Genomic DNA, 21,853 nt, shown 5'->3' with positions numbered 1-21,853 from the left:
AATTGAATTCTAAAAATCTGGTAGCAATGTTAAGTGTATATTACAAGAGGTACAGATTGAATATTTCTGCCACATTCAGTTAGTATTCACAGTATGATAGCTTGTCATAAGTTACAGGCTTCTCATGTGGCAAATTTATGCAGTCTTCCATAACCTAAATGTTTGAGCCACACAAGTAAAACAATTTTCCATGCAGAAGACAGCATTTATGGTATAGCACAATGGCAGTGTAGCTACGATTATTGTGGTATTTAAGGGCCCGGTTTTACTTGTATATCATAGTTGTGATCAAGCAGGCTGAAATAGCATCTTGAGTATAAGTACTTTTCTTGAGACAAAAAGGGCTGGGCCAAACAAAACTCTTGTAAAACAAGACACAACGATATATGTTCATTTAAATTACTCACTGTTTGAGGGCATTCATTGTTTTAATGATTATGATAACATTTTAGCCAAGATATATTTTCATTTGATATTTTGATATCATCAAGAAATGTCTGGTGATGTTCACTTCTAGATTATTAAACTGGTGGAATCTACAAAAATATTAAAATCATTCAGAATCACATAATTTCTTGTATAAGTTATAGCAGTTTGAAAGTAGGCCGAATGGGAGTCAGTCAAGCTGAATGCCAAAGGCAGCAAAATTACCTTTCACCTATTGGACCACCCTAGGTGGTTTGTTGTGAACCATAATTGTGTAATTAGGGGGTCTTCATGAATGACATCACATGATGAGATGACCCAGACTTGACCTTTCAGAAAACCTCAGTTTTTCTCCTTTTCTTTTGTATTAATGGCTCCGTTTGTGAAAGTTTCCTTTGAAATTATGGTTTTTACTATCAAACTGAGTAGTTGCAGGCCAAATTTTGATACAGCAAAGTAGGTAAAACTTTTGATAGACTCAAGGACGATCCAGGACTCACAGAGGCAAAGCAGGCCTCAGTGTGTTCATGGACCTACGTTCATGATGTATTGTAGTATCGAACAGCAACAATGTTTGTTTTACGTACCAGGGAATTTGTAACTTTGTAGAAAGGAGATTAAACTGTTTCAATGCATTGCAACTTTGTAGGAAGGAGCTCGAGGGTAAACTGTTTTAACATCTTCCAACATTTTATTGTTAGGTGTAGTTTTCTGTTGAGGAGGTCTAAGAATTCAATAGCCACTACATTAGCCAAACAGGAATTTTTGTAGCCATTTTTAACTTTCTTTCGCATTTGGCGAATTGGCGAATAGGTAGCGGGAGCCCTGCACAAATGACACTAACTTATCAAAAAATTCTGATAGACTCTACAATAAAATAGCAAAAGCTTTGTAAACTTTTAAGCAAGTTACTTTGAAATGAAATCTGTACTTACATGTAGTATTCTTCCATGTTTTTACATGAAATTGAAAGCTACAAGAGGGCAATAAATTTGAGGTTTAGTCACATGGGAAAACTAATTTCATCAAAATCAATTTTCAAGCTCCCTCAATAGCACTTTGTGATCACAGTACACTTTAATACCAAATAATTTACAGATGCTATTATTCATAAGCATAAGGTACACCATGCAGAAAACTGCTATTATGAAAAATGGAAATATACCTTCTTTGAAAACCATTCACATATATGATTCACATCTTTTTGCTTTTTACAATCATAAATGATCCTTGATGAAAAGAATGACAATCTTTGCAGGCTTTGCAACCTCCTCTGGAACTCATTATCATTCAAATACGTGTTGGATAAGTTCTGATTTGTTATAATTTTGTTTTGAAACAACAATTGGTATTTTGTCTATAGTATGTAGAATATTCATAAACACCACTCTTTACTGTTAAATAATGTTGTTCAGAAGTCTGTGGAAACTCCTTCCTAATGTAATTACATTTTTTGTAACAGATGAAGATTCTCTATGTCAAATCTTTACAATTTTTTGCTCACGTGTTTACACGTGAGCATATGGTTTAGCCATGTGTGTGTGTGTGTGTGTGTGTGTCTGTGTGTCTGTATCCCCATTATCTCAAAAACGGCTGAACGTATTTCAGTCAAATTTGGTAGACGTCTTTAGAATTCAAATGGCTAGAACTGAAAAGGTTTTGGTGGGCGTGGCTTGGATATTAATGAAGTTATGAAAGTTTTAATTTTTCTGTTACGCCGCGTATGACAAGTGAAAACAATCGACTGTTTGAGGGCGCTGTGAAATGAGCTGGTCCAGGTTGGCTACAGCCGGATAGCTCTGGTTTCAACCACGGTCCCTCCGTGTTTCAACCTCGTATTGAACATTAAAAATATGATATTTTATTACTCATTCAACTCACTATTCAAGATAAAATATCGTTTAGCAAATTAGCTTTATCCTTGGTGATTGATTGTTCTCTCGCTGCTCGATCGCCAGAAATGAGTACATACGTTCTCTACCTAGCCTCATGGCATAGCATTATCACTCGCCCCGATCCCTAAATATAGAAGTGCTGATGAATAATAACTTTGGGTCAAAGGTATTGAAGTGTCCAATCAGGTTCGTGCACAGAGTCCAAGGCCATGACCTACTTCCAGTGTTCGAAATAACGCCTGTCCGGCAGTCCGAGACTGGCTATTTTTCCACCGGACTGGTAAAATAAAAAAGTTACCAGTCCGTCGGACAGGTTGAATTCACCGTGGGGTCGACAATTAACTTTGGCCGATCATGATTCATAGACCGTTATGTGACACTGGCCGTCCTGGATAGCGCCGCCAACCCTATCTTTGGCCCCTCCTCATGTATTGCAAGTAAGAAACAAGCCGATTGTACAAAATGACGCATGACCTTGAAAATCAACCAATCAAAGTAGATTTTGCATGAGTTTCAAAGTACTGAGGCAATCGACAATAACACGTAATTGCGCGGTGTTAAGTTTTAAGGAATTATGATCCGCTATTATCTAGGCCTACCAACTCTCCCGGCTAAACGAAGAACACCGGAGGAAACCTTACGGGCAAACAGGGAGTATGATGCCACGAAACGTATGAGAACAATTGTTCAGTCATGGAAAATTGAATTTAAAGATTGTTTAGTCACCGACGATAGTGCCCACGAGCAGAAGTTGTACTGCAAATTATGCACAACTGTGTACGCGCCCATTCATGCCATTGCCAAGTACAAAAATACTCGAATGGTTCATTCGTGAGAGTCTCTACAAATCTCAGACACGAGGCTCTGAAAACGCATGAAACTTCAGAGGGGCATAAATATGTACCTCGATGCAAAAAATGCTGCTCCAGGTGACTCGGTAGTGAAAAAGATACTGCAATCGATGAACACTGAAACATTTGATAAGCTGTCTATAAAACTATTCAGAAACGCTCATGCTCATGCAAAACTGTGTATATTGTGTACCTGTTTTCTCCCAGACTCATGACTTTAAATATATGATTTTATTCTGTTATACATAGAAACTGACAATAGGCATTGTGAATACAAAGTAAAGTACTGACGTATTTTGCAGTATCTACCTTGCAATTGATGTTTGTTTATAAATAAAGGTTATTTAAAGAGAAAGATGATTCCATCCCATCTTCATTTGTTCACAGACAAGGTAATAGCCTATTACAGTATAGGTAACTCTTAGTTGTATTTGATTGCGTTTAATTGCAGGCATAATATCAGGACTGGCAAGTTTTTGGCAGGACAGGCAACTTTTTAAAGTTACCAGTCCTGTTGACTGGTTGATATTTTCCACGAATTTCGAACACTGCTACTTCATGTACTTCTGCAGTGTTTTGATTTTGCTTCGCCAAGAAACGTGCTCGTCATTGTCCATAAAAGTATGTTTGCTCTCCTTTGTAACCATTTTTAAATTCTGACTGTGTCACATTAAAAAGGTGAGGTTGTTTGTGAAACAAATTCCGGGATAGGCCTTGGAATGCATACGATCGGCATCGCGGCAGTGCATGTAGCGTACCATGCTTGTGTAACTGCCGAGCTCAACGTGCATTCACGGTTGATACTCATGTACAATCATGATGTGTTCAATTCCGATGAAGATTCATAAGTCTTACTTTTGCAGTCTTTTTTCCGTACGATAATCCCGACAATACGTGTTACTGTTAGACGAGGTGGCCATTTTATGATAAGTTTCAATACTGCACAGCTACATAGCGTCACTATCGTGTGATCGAGGTACAGCGTTGTTGAACGGGATACAGAAACTCTGCAGAGAGGGAGAAACGATCGTTGACATGAACAGTCTATGTACTTCAGCACGTAGTCCACAGATAGCGGATTGAGAAAATAAACGTGTCCCAGTAAATAACGGAATATTTATGTACATTAACTCGATATTAATCAAATTTCCAGCTCATCGCAAAAAAATGTATTGCAAAGATTAATTTGTCACTGACAAATACTGCACTGTATGGGAAAAAACAGTCTGTAGAATAGTTCAACTTCAAGTGGTACTACCCGAGACAAACACTTGTGTTGTCAATTTTGATTTCATTTCATAAACTTCATACTTCATCGAGTATCGTGTATTTCAGCCTTTGTGAAGCCATTTTATTGATATTTTCAATTTTGTCTTGGCTTGTTGTGGAACATGTTGAATCATCTCCGTGGACATGTACGCACTAGGCCATGGTGCAAACATTCAGCGGCAAAATTATCGTTTCGAAGCAAACAGTTCTATCAAAGAACACCATCGATTCTCTCTAGCAAAGTTGCGTTAAATATTCAGCAAAAACTCACATAACATTAAAAGTGTGACGGGGTCGAAGTGACTTGGGTACCTGGGGTCGACCAAAACCAGTGTGAATTACTGGGGTCAAAGCGGACAGCGGTCGGGATGACGTGTTCCTCAAGCGAGCTACCTTCAGAAGTCTGTTTCATCGCAAAAAACGTCAACTTTTAAAACCCGTCATTTATTTACTGATGTTATTCTCAGCATCACAAACATATACGCCTCTGCTATGTATCACAGCAAATAGTTATATTTGAGCGCCCCGTAAATGGGATCCTCGTTTTTTGCGAACCCGGAAGTGTGTCTTGCTCAATGCATTTCCTACCCATAGCGAGGGAAACTGCCCACGTTCCCATGCTCCCATGCACCTTTTTTCAATGCCAGTGCAACGCTATCTGTGTAAAATTTGTGGTGGTATGCTCCCGTGTGATGGAAAACCTCTCTTATTCTAACAATGACGTAGTTGACTTGGACTTCAATTTCGTAAATGTGATGTCCATGCAGTGAGTTTGGGTTGGCGCGCTTATAATGCAATCTTCGCCCGCCTGCGGTCCGATATCCCGCATAAGGCATGAGACCACTAGAAAGATTGCAAGAAACCTGTATTTCAACTCTGTTGTCATTTTTAGTTGCTTTCACTGCTTATCGGAGAGGTTTTCCAGGATTGGAAGCTGTGGGAATGTAAATCTATATCTTTTCTCTGCGCCCTTATAGATCACCTCTAACTCCTGAAAACAACAGTAGAAATCAAAACCACGCGGTCCATTTGCAAGCAAAGAGTTCAAAGATCATTTTAATTCTGCATGCGGGAAAATTTGGCCACCGATGAAATTTTTTGTCTCAAAACGTTAAAGTTGAGTATGTGAAATCTGTGTTGCTGGAAGCCTTTTTGTTTGCCAAGGACCTAAAAGTGGGCCACCTGATTGGCCCACACGATGGCATAGTGTACATTGAAGATATTATGAAATAACATTATCGAAAGTCATTAACTAGTTTTATTTCAGCCAATTCCTTATTGCATATGTAATGAACATTTCTAATTAGGGATATACATATCTGAATTGACTCAACCAAAGTTGATAAATCTTGCTACATATATTTCAGATACTATAATACATGCTATTGAAATTTGTGAAATTTCTAAATTTCTAATTTACATATTTGATGAACTTTCTTAATTAGCGATATTTATCTGTATTGACTTGACCAAAGTTGACAAAACTTGCTATGTACATTAAAGATACTATGATACAAGGTTATTGAAACTCATTTGACATTTTTTTCAGCCAATTCCCAATATGCATATTTAATGAACCTTCCAAATTAGGGATATATACTGGCATTTACTTGATAAAATTTCGCGAAACATGCTGTGTACATTGATCATTATACCAGGTTATAACAGAATTGAAAGTCATTTTGCATTTTCATGTCAGCTAATTCATAATTTGCATAATAGCTAACAAGCTTTCACGGTTTGGCATATAGAGCTTAAAGGACTTGACCAAAGGCAATTACACATGCTATATTGTGATACAATGACAGTACTCGAAGAAATAAATTATTTTTATTTTCAGCTAATTACATATTTGAATACTAATGACTTTTAGAATTGATCTGTGGTGAAATTCATTGTGTTGATCATAGCACTTTAAATGTAGCAAAGCATGTAGCAAAGGTTCAAACTTGCACATAAATGCAATATATAATGAAACACATGAGCATTTTCAGTTCATATCTGGTTAAAAAATTTAATCTGCCCTTAGACTTCACTGATCTGATTGACATATGTAGAGATACTTGTAATTTCTAACACCTATATATGTAGAAAAACAAGTGTTACTTGGAAGTTGGACTTACAACACCCCCATACACACATTCTACCAATTCTAGTGTCTGTCTAAATCAACGTGTCAAACAATATACAAGGAAATTGACAGAACTATTTGAGTACATTTATAGTTATACAGCCCCTTTGGCTACATTTTGCCTTATTTTCCTGAGTAGAGTACTTATCAGGCCCATGAGCAATTAGTGCCTTTCATCAACAAGAACTTGAAACTGCATTTTATTTGAGTACACTATCGCCAAAATGGTTGGGAACTTTAGATACATAACAAACACCACCAAACTTCCTAAAATCAATGGAAAAGAATCTTTTCCATTAACCCTTTCAGGCCTGATTTTCCTTGGACTTTTGACTTCAGTAAGATTGTTAACTTTTAGCTATGGAAAGTGATGGAAAGGATATAACATTGCATGAAGGTTTATCCCTTGTGTCAGACTATTTCTTGTACAGAACATAGTATAGTAGTTTGAATGACAGACTAACAGATACAGGCTGACCAACACAATTGGGATTATATCTTCCTGGCTGAAATTTTTTCAATGAACTTACATGTCTGTAACAGGCAGAGCTGACCGAGCCAGAATACCAAGACAGTGCCAGAGGTTTGAAAAGATTTCAGCCAGGGGCTCCATTTCTTTGCGTCTAAATCCTATGCAGTAAAAATTGAGTCTGACTTAGAAATAAGCCTAAACCATGTAATATTGAAGTTCTAATTTTACTGTCTAGGATCATACATCTAAATACTATCCATATATGCAAAAGGTTGTCAGGCTTGAAAGGGTTAAAATGTCACATTTACAACTAACCAGCTTTTTTTGAAGATACGCATTCAAAGTAAGGTTACACAACCACAAACACCATAGAAAGAACTAGAGCTTTCATCTACGATGAAACACTTTGTGCTGATTTTTGGAACATCACGTTTTGTCCAAGCAATTTGAGTCAAGGCATTGGCTTTACTGGTTCTATCAGCAAGGTAATTTATGACAAGACTGATTTATTTGAGTACACCATAGCCAAAATGGTTGGGAACTTTAGATACATAACAACCACCACCAAACTTCCTAAAATCAATGAAAAAAAGCTTTTCCATTAAAATGTCAGCTTTACAACTAACTGGTGTTTCATCTGTACAGTCGACACGGAAAATATGATGCCCAGCATTTTGGAAGATATGCATATTCATTGAAAGCTTTACACGGTTACCAATAGCATAGACACAACTACATGTACCAGTAGAACTTACATCTATGATGAAGCATTTAATACTAATGATACTTCCATCAGAACATAGACTGACATGACACTGACGTTTTACCATCTTTTTGTAATCTTTGCAGTAAAACTTTTCTGAGCGAACTTGAACTCGCAAATACTTCTTTAATGTGCTCGGGTCATCAACTTCACAGCAACCAGAAAATAGATCAATGTCATCCTGCTGCAGGGGATGTTGACCACCAGCAACAAAAACATTATCATACCGTACTACAGACTTCCACATCTTTGAATACCTAGATTGCAATCTGTTTATGTATTTCTTTTCTGGCTCTTTTATTTTCTCCATATCGAGGCCTGACATGCAAAAGAAGCTCTGATGCTTTGAGACAATCTGCTTGGTGACATCACCAGTACCATGAGCATATTGAAGTAGCTTAGAGTTTGCATCTTCGAATCCGAAGCAACTCCAAGCAAAAAGGGGGCCCCAAAATCTTACATAGGATGCCAAATGAACCCCGATATTGTGAACATTAAGGCCACAACTGCCTTCACCATACAATGCAGCATAATTACGATAAAAAGTATCTAAGAGTATCTCAGCCCGCTTGATGTCACCTTCACTGATATTTTCTGAGAGGAGAATATGTATGCCTTCGGAAAGATAAGCAAAATGCTCCAGGTAAGCAGCAGGCAGATGTCCATGAAGGCATGGGATTGCATAGTGTAACAGCCATGCATGTAATTCATTAGCCTTGAAATGCATGTAGTGCTTTTCCATGTCTCTTGGTAATCGCACAACATAATCTGGTGGGGTTATAGAGGACAACTTCTTTGAAACGGACTTTAGATGATTACCTATGAAGTATGGTTTCTTGGAATTTGTGCTCGAAAACCATTTGTACATTAAAGTTTTTGTAGTACCAAGTAACACACCATGCATGTAATCAGGAACGACACCTTTCACCAGATCAAAAGACGGCAGTGAGTTAAGACCAGAAGGACCAATGATACCCATCTGCCGATTACGTTTTGTGGCATTTGGAACTTTATTACTCAAAATATCTTCAGCAGTTCTTGTTGCTGGACGTTCACCATGTGCATGATACGGATAATAACGTGTGTGGCCTTTACCCTGCTTTACGACAATGCCTGGCTCTTCACATGTGATACAGCCATACATTCCATTATGAGCAGACATGTTTACAAGATATGATTTGGCCTGTAGGTCAAGAGTGGCCAACAGTACACGTAACCGTGATATGACTATCGTGTCACTACCATGTGGCCTAAAAGTCACACCATTTGTAGAAAGATCTTTGATTGTATCAGCCAGGCCATTCATGAACGCGTAAAATGGGGGATTCCCTTTCCCTTGCCACAAGCCAGCCAAAATCATATTCTCCCTAGCAAGGCGCATTGATGCAGGTAATTCATTCATGGCCAAAAATATAGGCCATAGTTTGCCACCTGTTGATGAATACAGTGGTATACCATCACTGTTCAGTGTAAAACTCAGATTTAAGTCATTTGGATCCAAAAATTGCCCTGGTGATGTTAACTTTCTATAACAGGAACCATCTATGATATCAGTTAGCGTTTCTCTATTTGGTGTATTTTGCAAGTGTTTTTTTGTATCTATTATACTACTCCAAACAGAAGACCGTTCCAACAGTGCCTTCACTTGAACACCAATATCAGCAATCACAAAAAAATTACGAGGCTTTCGGGATGAAGAACTTTGGCCAGCAACTGAACCCTTGTAACGCAACCCAGTACAATTTACTGAAGCACACAAAAAAGAATCAGGATCCTCTGGGAATGGTTGTTTGCATTCTGCGCAGTAATGTACTGTATGAAATGAACCACCTAAGTTCACCCTTGAAAATAAATCATAGTATGACTTGATATCAGCCAAAGTAGACATCGGACACAAAATTTTCAACATGTGCAGCAGATCATCTGTTGCTGCTCCTGTTAAACTGTGTCTGTGCACAAATGCAAGGACAGCAAGAGCTTGTGCCTCATGCCTCGGCAGGGAAGCTTCAGTAATATGATTATCTTCAATAAAAGAATCAGAGTCACTTTCACTGATACAAGAATCATCAGTTAATATTTCATCTGAATCACTTATTTCATCTGAATCACTTAGTGAACTATCTGAACATATTGTTTCATTTAAAACAGATTCACAACATGAATCGTCTGAGCTGGATGTTGTTGAAATATTGAGATCTTTCACATTGTCTGTTTGGGAATGTTCTGGTGTGTATGCCGAATTACTTTTAGAGTTATCATCATCTTCATGCTCAAAAAGCTGAAATTCTGACAAAGGATACTTTTTTGTCGTGTCATCCATGTTTTCACACATATCAGATTGTACTATATTACAACATTGGGAATGAATGTCAACAAAGCTGTTTTCTTCCATACCAGTATTGGGCTGTACAGCTTCGATTTCATTCGTCTGAGCAGCAGATTTGGCACGCCTGTATAACAATGTGGTTCTAGGAATTGGAATTGTAGGATCATCAAGATACTTCTTCTTTTTCCTGGGAGCAGGCTCTGAAAACAAAATCAAATTTATTACATATCAATTTCAGATCATAGCTATAGGTTTTATGCTAAAATCAGAATATGAACTATCTTCACAATTTATGCAGTGACATTTTGCAATTTGTTGCATTTACAATCAGTTAGAGTACAATCAGTTATTCAAAGAGTAAACTTTGCCTAAAATAAATACCATCATATCATACACTAAAAAAGTAATTATCTAAAATCAACATTGCCACTTTGATCACTCATTGGAGACAAGCAGTACCAGAGAAGAACCGTCAATCACAATGGGATCAAACAATTACTATGTATAAGGGATCATATGTAAAGAATGAATAAGCACAAAGAATGAAGAAGCAATCAATATTGTGGAAAAATACTTGACTAATGATTACTGTGCCTAAATTTTATGTCACTTTGATATATATACCGGTACAAAAGGCATCCCTGCTCCTGTACCGGTATACCGGTATGTATAGTGAGTCCATTGTGACATTGTTGATAAATAAAAAAAGATTTTGTCATTATTAACAATGCTGAATCCACTAAAAGGTTAAAGGAAAATGTGTATAAAAATAAGTTTTTACCTTGCCCATGTGCAGCGGTCAAGTGTGAACAAAGACGTTGGTGGCTGCTCAAAGTCTTGTCACATACATGGCATACATGTACATGTGCACGTTGTTGCTTCATGTTGAAACCTGGTTGGAAAGAAAATGACACATTCAAATTCTGTACAAATCTCCTGTAATCATTTTCTTGTAACATCAGTGAAAATTATAGTACTTCATAGCGAGCGCAGCGAGAGCGGCCGAAGGCCGCTCGCAAAGCGAGCATTAAGACTAATGCGTGTACAAGAAATTTAGAATGGAATCTCTATATACCTACGAGTTTGAAAAGAGAGCACAGTTCCATGGAGGCGGCCATTTTAAATACTTTTACACGGATTGCGTGAAATTAAAGATATCATCTACCACAAAAACCACTCGACAATGTGTATTGCCGACAAAAGAATCTCTCTGTTCCAAAGAAAGCGTGAAATTTGTTTCAAAATGACTATTTTCGATCACTTTTGAAGGCCCGGATCGGTCATCACTTGGCGCCGCCATTTTGAAACAAGCCTACTCTCGCGAGAACGAACGGTCAACTCACGCGAGAATTAAAAATAGTGTGCTGAGAGCTAGCTACCGACGGGAATATCAAGTACGTGTTTTACATTAGACAAACCCTAACCGCCCCTGTTTAATATAATAAACTGATCGGAATCATATAATTTACCAGTTTTAAATAATTTTCGCTAGTGAACTTGGCATTTCCGAGTTAAATTGCTATAAATGTTATTCTAGAAAACAATTCACAACAATAGCAACCTCAATGGCATCATGCATCAAACACAGAAATTAGCATGCTTTTGCCTGAAAACATCAATGACGATATACCCTAGTCGCTGCGCTCGCTCTCAGGTCAGACCTGTTACATATTATGTCTTATAAGGGCTCTTATTTGAATGAGGTCATTCACGTATGTAGCTGTGTAGGAGGCCCTCAATCGCATCCTTCGTACATTACGAAGTGATGGTCGAGGCCATATTTCTGTGTTATGGATTCGCAAGTTTGGCGATTAAATTTGGATAAAAATCCTCTCGCCAATTGAAAGTTGCGTGTGTCGTCATAAATATGGAGTATGCCCAAAAATCACAATTGAATATTTTTGAAAATAAACGGCGAATTTTTCACTCTGTAAAATTAGGAAGTAAGTCAAACTCGCACTTTCTTGTCTTTCATTGACGGGGTACAGCGTTTTGATCCTATAATTTACATCTGAAAAGAAAATATTAGGATTGTCATAACAAAGGGCGGGGATATAGCAATTCTGATGACGCCATTGGCCAGCGTTCTAAACTTATAATGAATTTATGCTAATAAATAACTCCAAATATAGTCGATCGATCTGATTGGAGACAATTTCGTCATGAAAGCGAGGCTCACAGTTTGGCGCGGGCAGGTAAATACCGTAGCAGAAGAATTTATTTGAGCGCGTTCAAGGCATTCGGACGATCGACAATGGAGCACGAAACTATGGATTTGAGGCTTAAATTTTCTGACCCCGCTGTTAAAAAAATAATCGAATCCGTCAAGCACCATGGCTCAAACTATGTATGCCTATTTTGGGCCGATAACCACTTTGGCAGCATACCGGCATCTCAAATTTTAATTCCAAGACGAACTGAGGGCATACAGTTGGAACCAGGAGATCGGATGATGGTTGAGTACGGCAACGAGGAAATCACTGCTATTTTCATAGCGCAAGGTAAATATTTTCGACTGTACAATCGCAAACAGATTAGACGTTGTGTAATTGGATAGATAGTTTGTTTTTCGGGGCGCATCACATCAATAAACAGCATATACTAACAATTTATTCTTCTTTGGTGGATATTTTATCGTCAGCTTTCATGTTTTTCGCGCCTAAAACACTGTACTGTGTACACTCTATCCACTATTTACTGGGTTGGTAAACCAAACTCGGGCGTAACTTGCGCATAAATGCTGATCGTTGGTATCTTTTTGTGATATTTCTGAAACACTGCTTATTTGTTATAAATTCTGTGAATTTTTAGTCTTCGTGTGCGTGAAGGGCTTCAAAACACGGAAATCTTTCTTTGACGTTTAAAACTAATTATGCGTATGATTCGATGTTACTTGTTTCTCAGTCGCATCGGATTTTCTAGTCTCTATGCTGCTTATCATTTTGGAAGATTTGTCACAGGCTTAAACGCCCAAATGCATTCTTTAACCATTTTGTGTGGCTATGGGAGTTTTTTAACATTGCAGTGAACGATATTTTGTCATCCTTCGATTTACATTATTTACAATGTACTGTTCGCAGATTACGGTTACCGTCTGCGCCATGACTGTACCAGGAAACTTAATTATTTTTGCGTGGGAGGAACCCATAAATTTATGTCTGTGAAACGCGACGTACCGATGAACAAATTAAATTCACTCAATTAATGCTAATGAGGTAAATTTACCTTGAAGAACCTGGGCTTACCTGGTGAACTCCTTGGGGCAAAGGTCTTGGTGAATGTACAGGTGATGTTTAATTAATGATTTATACTAGTTATAGTTTTTGGGAGGATTGAGATCTCCTTGTTTGGCAAAGGTCAAACCTAAAAGGAAACACATATTGCTACAATTTACCTAATTTTTTGATTTTAGGCAGTGAACAACAAAATCTGTCAAGTTTGGTCATGGGTCATGTGAAGAAATTTGCATAAAATTAGAGGATATTCTATGCAGTGGATAAATGGCAAGGTCAAGAGGGGATTAATGGCTTAGGTTCTGTCCATGTGTGGATATCTCAGACATGTCTGAGCCAATTCCTGTCAAACTAACTTGGTATAAGGATGCTATGCATACATATGCATGTCCATTGTTTTGGGGGTGGCACGCATAATTAGTGCTAATTTGCATAATTAGTGATTTTTGAAAAAGATCAGTTTCTTAAGAGATTGCACCAAGTTTGACAAAACTTTGTACACATGATGGTCACATATAGCTCTGATAGCAAAGAAAGACATTTGTCAGTATTGTGTCAATTAATTGCAAATTTGCATAAATTATGAATTTTCATAATTCCACTAATATTTCGATAAATAGTGACTCAAATTTAATGAAACTTCTTACAGATGTATACATACCAGAGTTGTTTCTTTGTTCAAAAACATTTGGCAAGATCATGTCAATGAATAGCTAATTTTCATATTTAATAAAATTTCCTTTGTGTGCTATGTCCAGAAATATTGCAACAAATATGATATACTTGGGGTTTGTAGCACAGTGAGATCAACTAATATTTACAAATAACTGCCATCTTACTGGCTTTTAGCAGTTCAGATTTGCTTAGAGTTTTCATTTTGACACTCTTTTGTCAGTTTTCACACCTCCCACTCCTTTTGTTGCTTCTTTCACACATTGTTTTGACCCCTAATATATTGTGACTTTTGCTTCGCCTGCTCATTCCATCTCAGCATCTGATGAAGGAGACTGTAGTCTTCAAAAGCTCATGCTATCAAAAAACTTAGTTGATCTCACTGTGCTACCAAACCCCAAGTATACATAGGTTTGAAGATCAACACGGCTACACCTACTATTGCAACAAATATGATGAAACTCAGTACAGATGTTGATTTCCAAAGTGTTGTAGTAGCATGCAAAGACATTAATCCATATCACGTCAATTAATTGCATAATTTCATATTTAATGAAGTTTCATAATGCTAATACGTCAAGAAATAGTTCTTCAGCTATGATTTAGAGAAACAATGTTTTGTAATGAGAGATGCATATTTTGAATGAATGCACTAAATCTGATGACACTTGCTGCAGATGTTGATCATATAAAGATTTACCAGCCAAGAAAAGTGTTTTAATTTTAGCAGTATCGATAGCTATTTACAGGAAGTCTCTTCTTTATTGAACATGAGGATATCTTTGGTTCACATCTGGCATTCTGACTTTTTTATGTCAAGAGCCATGACTCAGACTTGCGTAGACCAGTTTCTTGCATATTATTTGAATTTTGACATTTAAAAAGCTGGGCATGACATACCTAATTCTGTCAAACTTGGTAGAAGGATATGACCCTATGCCACAATCCAATACAATAAGGGCATCAGTCACAGACAGGGCTTTGGTACCCACATCCCTTGTTTCATGTGCATCATATCACTTCAATTTTTAGTCACTTCCAGTGACACAGTCTCAATTACAGGGGGGGGGACTATGCCATTGTCAATAACTTGTCTAATGTTATGTTACTTTTGTTTCAAAAAGTATCAAATATATTTCAACTTAAGGTAAGGCAACCGGGTCACCATAGTTAGAGCCCTGATATATACCTTGGTTGTCATGGAAATTATGGGGTATAGTTTAATTGCTCAATAGATTAAAACAAAGAAAAAAGATAACATTTTTTGTCAGGAAGTGGGCCACATCAAACATACTGCAAACACATCTTAAATATTATTTGATGTTTAACTATTGAAATACAGGTGCTAAGTTAGATGAAATGGCCAAGATAGCAACCAAATTAACTTCACTGAGGAATTCCATGGAAGTGCCATTGCCAGCAAAACGGAGACGAGTAAAGAAGAGAATAGATGATTTCATCTTGGATGATGAAGACATTGGTAATTTTTGTGTTGTTACTCCAGTTGGGGAATGTTTGGAAAAAATTAGGAGAACCCTGTAAAAATGTAAACAACTCCCTACTGATAATATCAATCTGGATCAACTCCAAATTTAATGATAGTATACCATGATACAGACAGGGTTTTACATCACTTATTACTTTTGGGGCCCTCTGACCCTTGGTTTTAGATATATGGGGTCCTACATCAAAATATGGGGGTCCCAGTTTATTTCACAAGAATATACCCATACCATGGGCTTCACTCCGAATATCAAAGCCATTTAAGCCTATCAAGCCAACTTCTGTTTAATGTACGTAATTCTGCCGACTTCACCAAGGGACCTGATGGATTAGTATTGCATGGCATAGCTGCAGTTTCAGATGCAATCAAACCTGAGTCATGCTGGTTGCTGCGGCCACTGAAGAATTTGCACAGATCAACCTGTTTTGGCTGCATAACAGGATTGGCCGTGATGCACATGTGTTTATCGAAGCAAACAAGAAATTAACCATTAAAAATCAGATTACATTTGGAAAGTGACCATACACCGTGGTATAATTTGTTTCTTCATTTATAATTGAGGGAGACCAATGCACTATGGGGCATTTCAATATAGTATTGGGTTGGTGGGGTTTATTTGAATGTGTTTTACATGTTCAGTCATAGATTTTTCTGAACTAGTTTTTTATGGTCCTGCATCCAGTTGTATGTGTGACAGAATTGTGCATCATGTAAAACACAGTTCATGTCTAAAGTAGTTTTACATAGTAATTTTGGGTCATTGTTTTATCTCAGGAAACTCAAGTAAAAAGGTGAAAGATAAAAAGAAAACTACAAGTACATCTGTGCAGGCAGAAGATGGACGTATTCGTAAGAATTCATTCAATATTTTATCATTAGGCTGTGTATAGTTAAAACATGCAATGTCTCACTAAATGTTTATATTTTACAAAATATAATATGCTTGGCTGGAATCCGGCAATCTGATTGGCTGGAGCCGGGGTTTATATTCTCAACAAGAAGACCTGCGCGCCGCGTAACATTTGAGCTCGCGCAAATTTCGAACGCCAACTTGAGAGTTCAACGCGCCGTAATGTCGAACAAGTCTATGGCTTCAGATTGTTTTGATCGTTAAATTTTAACCTAATGCAGCTTGACGAACCAAAAATATGAAGAGTTTCTGTAAGCAGCGGAGTCTGTGTAACAACACACACAATTTTTTAAAGTTTTATGAGCGTTTTTTTAAAGAAAAAATTCTTCAAGTTCGATGTCTAATCGGGATGTCGATGCGTTGCGTAACCGTAGTTTATGAATGCAACTGTGCACGTGCGCGCGTTCCAAAACGTTCTTTTTAGAGTTTGTATGAGGCTTGGCGCTCCTGAACTGTCGTTCGAACTTCGGCCCTAAATAACAAAATTGTCCGCTTGTTTTAACTTCAACATATTATAATGAGGTTATAAACGGTGCGCTCGGGTATTTGGTTGCGGATATAAGACCTCTGGGGTGAAAATTAGCATATTTGGGTGAAATAATCACCTCGCTTCGCTCGGTGATTATTTCCCGCCAAATATGCTAATTTTCACCCCGAGGTCTTATATCCGCAACCAAATACCCTCGCTTGCCGTTTATAACCTCTAAATATCACACGATATGGTTTGGTGTTTTCCAGGCCTGATGCGGTACCATGGTCAGATTAGAAAGAGCCAGTGTGTCACTGCATTTTTACAATTTTACAAATTTCATTGTGTGACATTAAATCACTAATTTCAACTATGCTGATACAGAGTGAGGCTTGTTGGATTTTCTAACAAACTTTTAAGGGGTGGGGAGTTGCCAATGCAATAATACTATGCACCTACATTTATTATACATGGCCCATTACAATTCATCCATTTCTAGTGATTTCATTTTGAATTTTTTAGTAGTTGGAGTATCAAAGTAAAAGGAGATGCAACCTAGAAAGATGAGAAAAGTTAAGCAAAGTCAAAAGCCAGTCATAGCTTTGGCTTAGTGACTATTTTGTAATATCAAAACCATATCGTATACAATCCATTGAGAGGGAGAGAGATTGAATTTGACAATGACAAATTTCACATAATTGAGTTCACTCCTCCAAATTACAAGTCTTTATTATTAGTGATTATCCATTATTTCAGGAGAGAATGAAGCTGATACAGGTACTTATTTATATTTTGACATACCACCAGCAAGGAATATAAGGAATACACATACAGGTAAGAGCAACAAAAGTAACAGTACATCAGTTATATTGAAACATTTATATGACACTCCCATCAGCCAAATTTGCCACAGAAAGTAATTTTTAAATATAAGATTCAAAATAACAACTTCATTCACAGTGCACTGTTTGGTCTGTGTTGTTTGCTCGTAAGTTGTAGGATTCTCATTGTACACAAATAATCACTTTATGTAAATTTGACTAACTACCCATTCCTCTTCCAGCAAACACTTTAAAATATATAATATGACATAGAATCAATTCCAGCAATCGTTATTCAAGGCAGGTATACTGCTAGTTCCAAAATACAGTAAACAAACTAACAAAAAATCCACTGACGAAACCAAAAGTGCAATCTCGAACCACAAGTTAAGTGGTACTAGATATCAAGTTTACATAAGTGTACCCTGCTGCTAGTAATTGCTACACCCCTCAATATTGAACCAAAATTTAATTGTGATCAGTCAAAGTCAGGAATACTATCTCTAATCATTTGAGTAACCGATTTGTCATATTTGTATGTAACCATAAACTTATTACAAATCTACTAGGTGAAGGATCACCTTTGCCAAAACAATCATCAGACAATGAGTTATTGAGTCCACCAGCAGACAGTGGATTTTCTAGGTCACCACCAAACACTGAATCATCTATGTCGCCACCAAACCCCATATCAAGGACACCAACAGACATGAGGTTACCAGTGCAACCGCCACAGGTGGAAACAGAGTCGGAAAAGATGTGAGTTGATCTGTTGTGGGTTATTCACAAAATACGGCCCTATATGGATGAGGGTTCAGTGAGTGACGTATTGGACGAGCCACAGGTGAGTCCAATATGTCACTCACAGGGCCTTACTTTGTGTATAACCCTATTATTATACACCTTTTTTGTCATAACACTTCATTATACATCATTTTAAGGCAACTTTTGTAGATGTAAGAGATGCGGCTCCATGAAAATGGCAGCGTGCGATGACTGAAATAATTGCTACAAATCTTCAGCACTAGGTGTACAATAATGGAGAGTATTCAAGTACTCTATGGTGCATATTATTCAGGGCTTGACAATTCTTATCGCCCGATGCCTGGGACAAGTGAAATTTACATTGGGGCAAGTGAAAATAAAATCTGGTCGCCTGCCAGACAAGTTGTTTATACAACTTCTGGCCCAATCAACACAAATCTAAGGTGTGGTTTGTGCACGTGTTGCCTGATTTGCATTGTTGTTCACACAAAATGTCAATCACAGATTTTTTTAGATACAATTGTGACGTTCTTCTGACATTCGCTTGCCGACTCAGTGTTGCAATATTTTGATGATCTACATGAAATTGTTTCTAATCATCCAATTAAAAAAAGTCGCTTAAAATTTGGCGTAAACAGCATTTCTTTGTTGTACCCGGTATGCTGACTGCTCCACCCGAACAAATTAGGTAAAAATTTGCAAAACCCAATCATATTGCTTATCGGCGATCGACCGTACAGTACTTCAGAATCGTTTATGCAGATAGTTTGTTAGTTGGCAGATAGTTTGAGGAGTGATCGCTGTAAATATGAGTATTTTACGGTAATATCGAGGGCCAGCGTGAGTGGGATGGCCTGAGAATTGACGACTTGATGTGATGATTAGAACTATGTTTCTGACAAAAGATCTAAACATGAGCGCTATGATGAGGAAAAATGCCGTAGATGTTATCTCCCGAAATGGAAAGCACGTGGCCTTGGTTGAAATATGACAGTTCCAAAATGTTCTGTACGTTGTGTCTCAAATATCCCACCATTGCCAAACCAAGCAAAATGCTTTCTTGACGGATGCGACATGTTTTGCTTTGAATCAATAAGGTTGCCATCGATAAGGTTTCATGAGTTTAGTCAACCGCATTTGGACTGTTTGTCGCATCACAGATGAGATCGTGACGGGGACAATGATAGTGGAAATATTTTGGGTCCCGCTGAGCCCAATAATTGGTTTCACTTGCCACAACACCCCGATCGCATGCATTCACAGTGTGTAAACCGAATGACGAGGATCAGTGACACAAACTGACCAATCTTTTTACGATGGCATTTAATTATGCTTGCCAAACACGCGGGAAGCCGATGTATGAGATATACCTTCAATGTTAGCCCTGCGTACAGGTCTGTGTGTACCCGGCGTTATACGGCCTCTTGTGGTGGAGGCCGTATAATGCTAGGAACACACAGACCGTATGCAGGGCTACTTCAATGTGAACTTTTGAGAAAAATCGGCGTCAACATTGGTGAAAATTACCAAAATAACAAAGCCCTGAAAGCCGCTACGGAATTCGTCGCAAGTATTTTGGTCCTGATTATTACAAATGGAGGACCAGTAAGATTTTTGTGAGGACATCAAGTGGAAAAAGAATTGTCAAGCCCTGATTATTGTTTCCCCAATGCCTTCTAAACAGTGCGACCCAGCATCCCAATCGTACATGTATGGACTTGCAGTCAGGAACCTACTGTATTGTGACGTTTTAGTAAAATTTATTATCTGCTTTGACCATTTTTTGTGGCAGTTTACAGTTGGACAACTTATTATAGTGATGGCAATACAACTAAATTATACTCCAAGTTTGTCATATACATTTACATAAGAAACCAGCTGGGAATGTATCTATATGACCAAGTAATTATCTAGCACTAAAAGTATCATCATCAATAATGGAGCAGATCATCTTACAGAATGTTAATCCAAACAGCAAGATATAGAAAACTGGCTGACACCCTATGATGTTTTTAAAATGAATAACAGTATGATCTGGTATAATGTTGATATTGTTTAATGTTATACAATTACTTGGCCATAGAGACATTCTGTTATATAATTACTTGGCCATAGAGACATTCTTGGCTTGTTTCTTAAGTATATTGCAAACTGGGTGTACGTTTTATTATGATGCATCATTTTAAACTACCATTTGGCATACATATGCGTGCATATCTAGAGGCTCTAAACGGTAAGTAAGGGTACTTGGTTGCTGATGTAAGACTTCTAGGGAAAATTAGCATATTTGGCAGGAAATAGTACCACAGGGAGAACAGGAGCCTTGTTCCAATTTAAAAACCCTGAAAAATTATTATTACTGTTGTTGATGTGTTGTTTACTTTTAGTACATTTGATGTTGTTATTGTTGTTGTTACTGTTGATATAATTATCACCGTCAGGCAGAACCAGCTATAAAAAAATTAATGTTGCCAATGGTCAATTCATAACATGGTATGCAAACACAGGTGAAGTACTCATCCCTACATACACTCAAGGGATGCAACTTGGTCATTGCTCTGATCCATACAAGTCAACTTTACTTGCCAAAAAAATGACCAAATCAAAATCCGAATGGTACAATTTCAACCTGAGGCTAGTTGTCATTCATCATATAATACAGAATTATGCTTCAGAATTCTGCTTTGCCTGAGAGTAAAGCCGGCTTGCATTGATCAGAGAGCAAGGACCAATTTGCATCCCTTGAGTGTATGTAGGGATGAGTACTTAAACCAGTGTTGGCGTACCATATTGTGAATTCAGAATTGGCAACAATAATTGTTTTTATTAAACCGGTAGCCAGTGCTGCATGACGATGTAATAATATCAATAACAACAAAGATAATAATAGTAAACAACAAAAATAGTTTTCAAGTTTTTTACTGGAACTAGGCTGAGTTCTCCCTGTGATAATACCTGAGCGCACTGTTTATAACCTCATTATAATATGATCAAGATTTATACAAGTGGGTCATTTCTTGCTTGCAGATGTGTTCTGGAAGGAAGAATAATGCAATCTGAGGAAAGGTTAGATGACCTCGAACAGCAAATCAGAATATTGAAGAAAAAAGTTAAAAAGCTAAAAGAAAAACCAGGTTGTGAAATAAATGATGAAGTGATTAATGGCAATGTAACTGAATCACAAATAGTTAAAATTCTAAATCAATCGGATAACATATGTACAGCAGTACATAACATATTATCAGCTCTTTTTGAACCAGAATACCTGTTAAGCCATCGTCTGGGCTAATGTCGGTCAAAATGCTCAAAAAAATCAAATTTTATTTTTTTCCTTCATTGTCACCCT

The 21,853-nt window shown here is 37.5% G+C and overlaps 2 protein-coding genes across 2 annotated transcripts in view; both read left to right on the top strand.

The window, feature by feature from the left end:
• LOC139118431 (1-deoxyxylulose-5-phosphate synthase YajO-like) overlaps positions 1 to 21,853 on the top strand; it is a 388,145-nt gene that overhangs the window by 15,565 nt on the left and 350,727 nt on the right. The window lies entirely within an intron of this gene.
• On the top strand, positions 12,210 to 21,796 carry LOC139118717 (uncharacterized). Its single transcript, XM_070682132.1, has 6 exons — positions 12,210 to 12,634; positions 15,381 to 15,518; positions 16,317 to 16,391; positions 17,678 to 17,755; positions 18,312 to 18,501; positions 21,535 to 21,796. Exons 1-6 carry the CDS (start codon positions 12,388 to 12,390, stop codon positions 21,794 to 21,796), a joined length of 990 nt encoding a protein of 329 aa, XP_070538233.1. The 5' UTR covers positions 12,210 to 12,387.

This window comes from Ptychodera flava, chromosome 19 (genome assembly GCF_041260155.1).
Source record: "Ptychodera flava strain L36383 chromosome 19, AS_Pfla_20210202, whole genome shotgun sequence".
Classification (NCBI taxonomy): Eukaryota; Metazoa; Hemichordata; class Enteropneusta; family Ptychoderidae; genus Ptychodera; species Ptychodera flava.
Note: the sequence above shows the minus strand (reverse complement) of the source record. Positions and strands in the feature narration are given on the sequence as shown.

Bases quoted from the DNA above. Each gene is read 5' to 3' on its own strand.
- LOC139118717 (XM_070682132.1), top strand. From the start codon at position 12,388: ATGGAGCACGAAACTATGGATTTGAGGCTTAAATTTTCTGACCCCGCT. The intron at 12,635-15,380 runs GTAAATATTTTC...ATTGAAATACAG, and splicing joins TGCTATTTTCATAGCGCAAG to GTGCTAAGTTAGATGAAATG. The intron at 16,392-17,677 runs GTAAGAATTCAT...CCATTATTTCAG, and splicing joins GGCAGAAGATGGACGTATTC to GAGAGAATGAAGCTGATACA.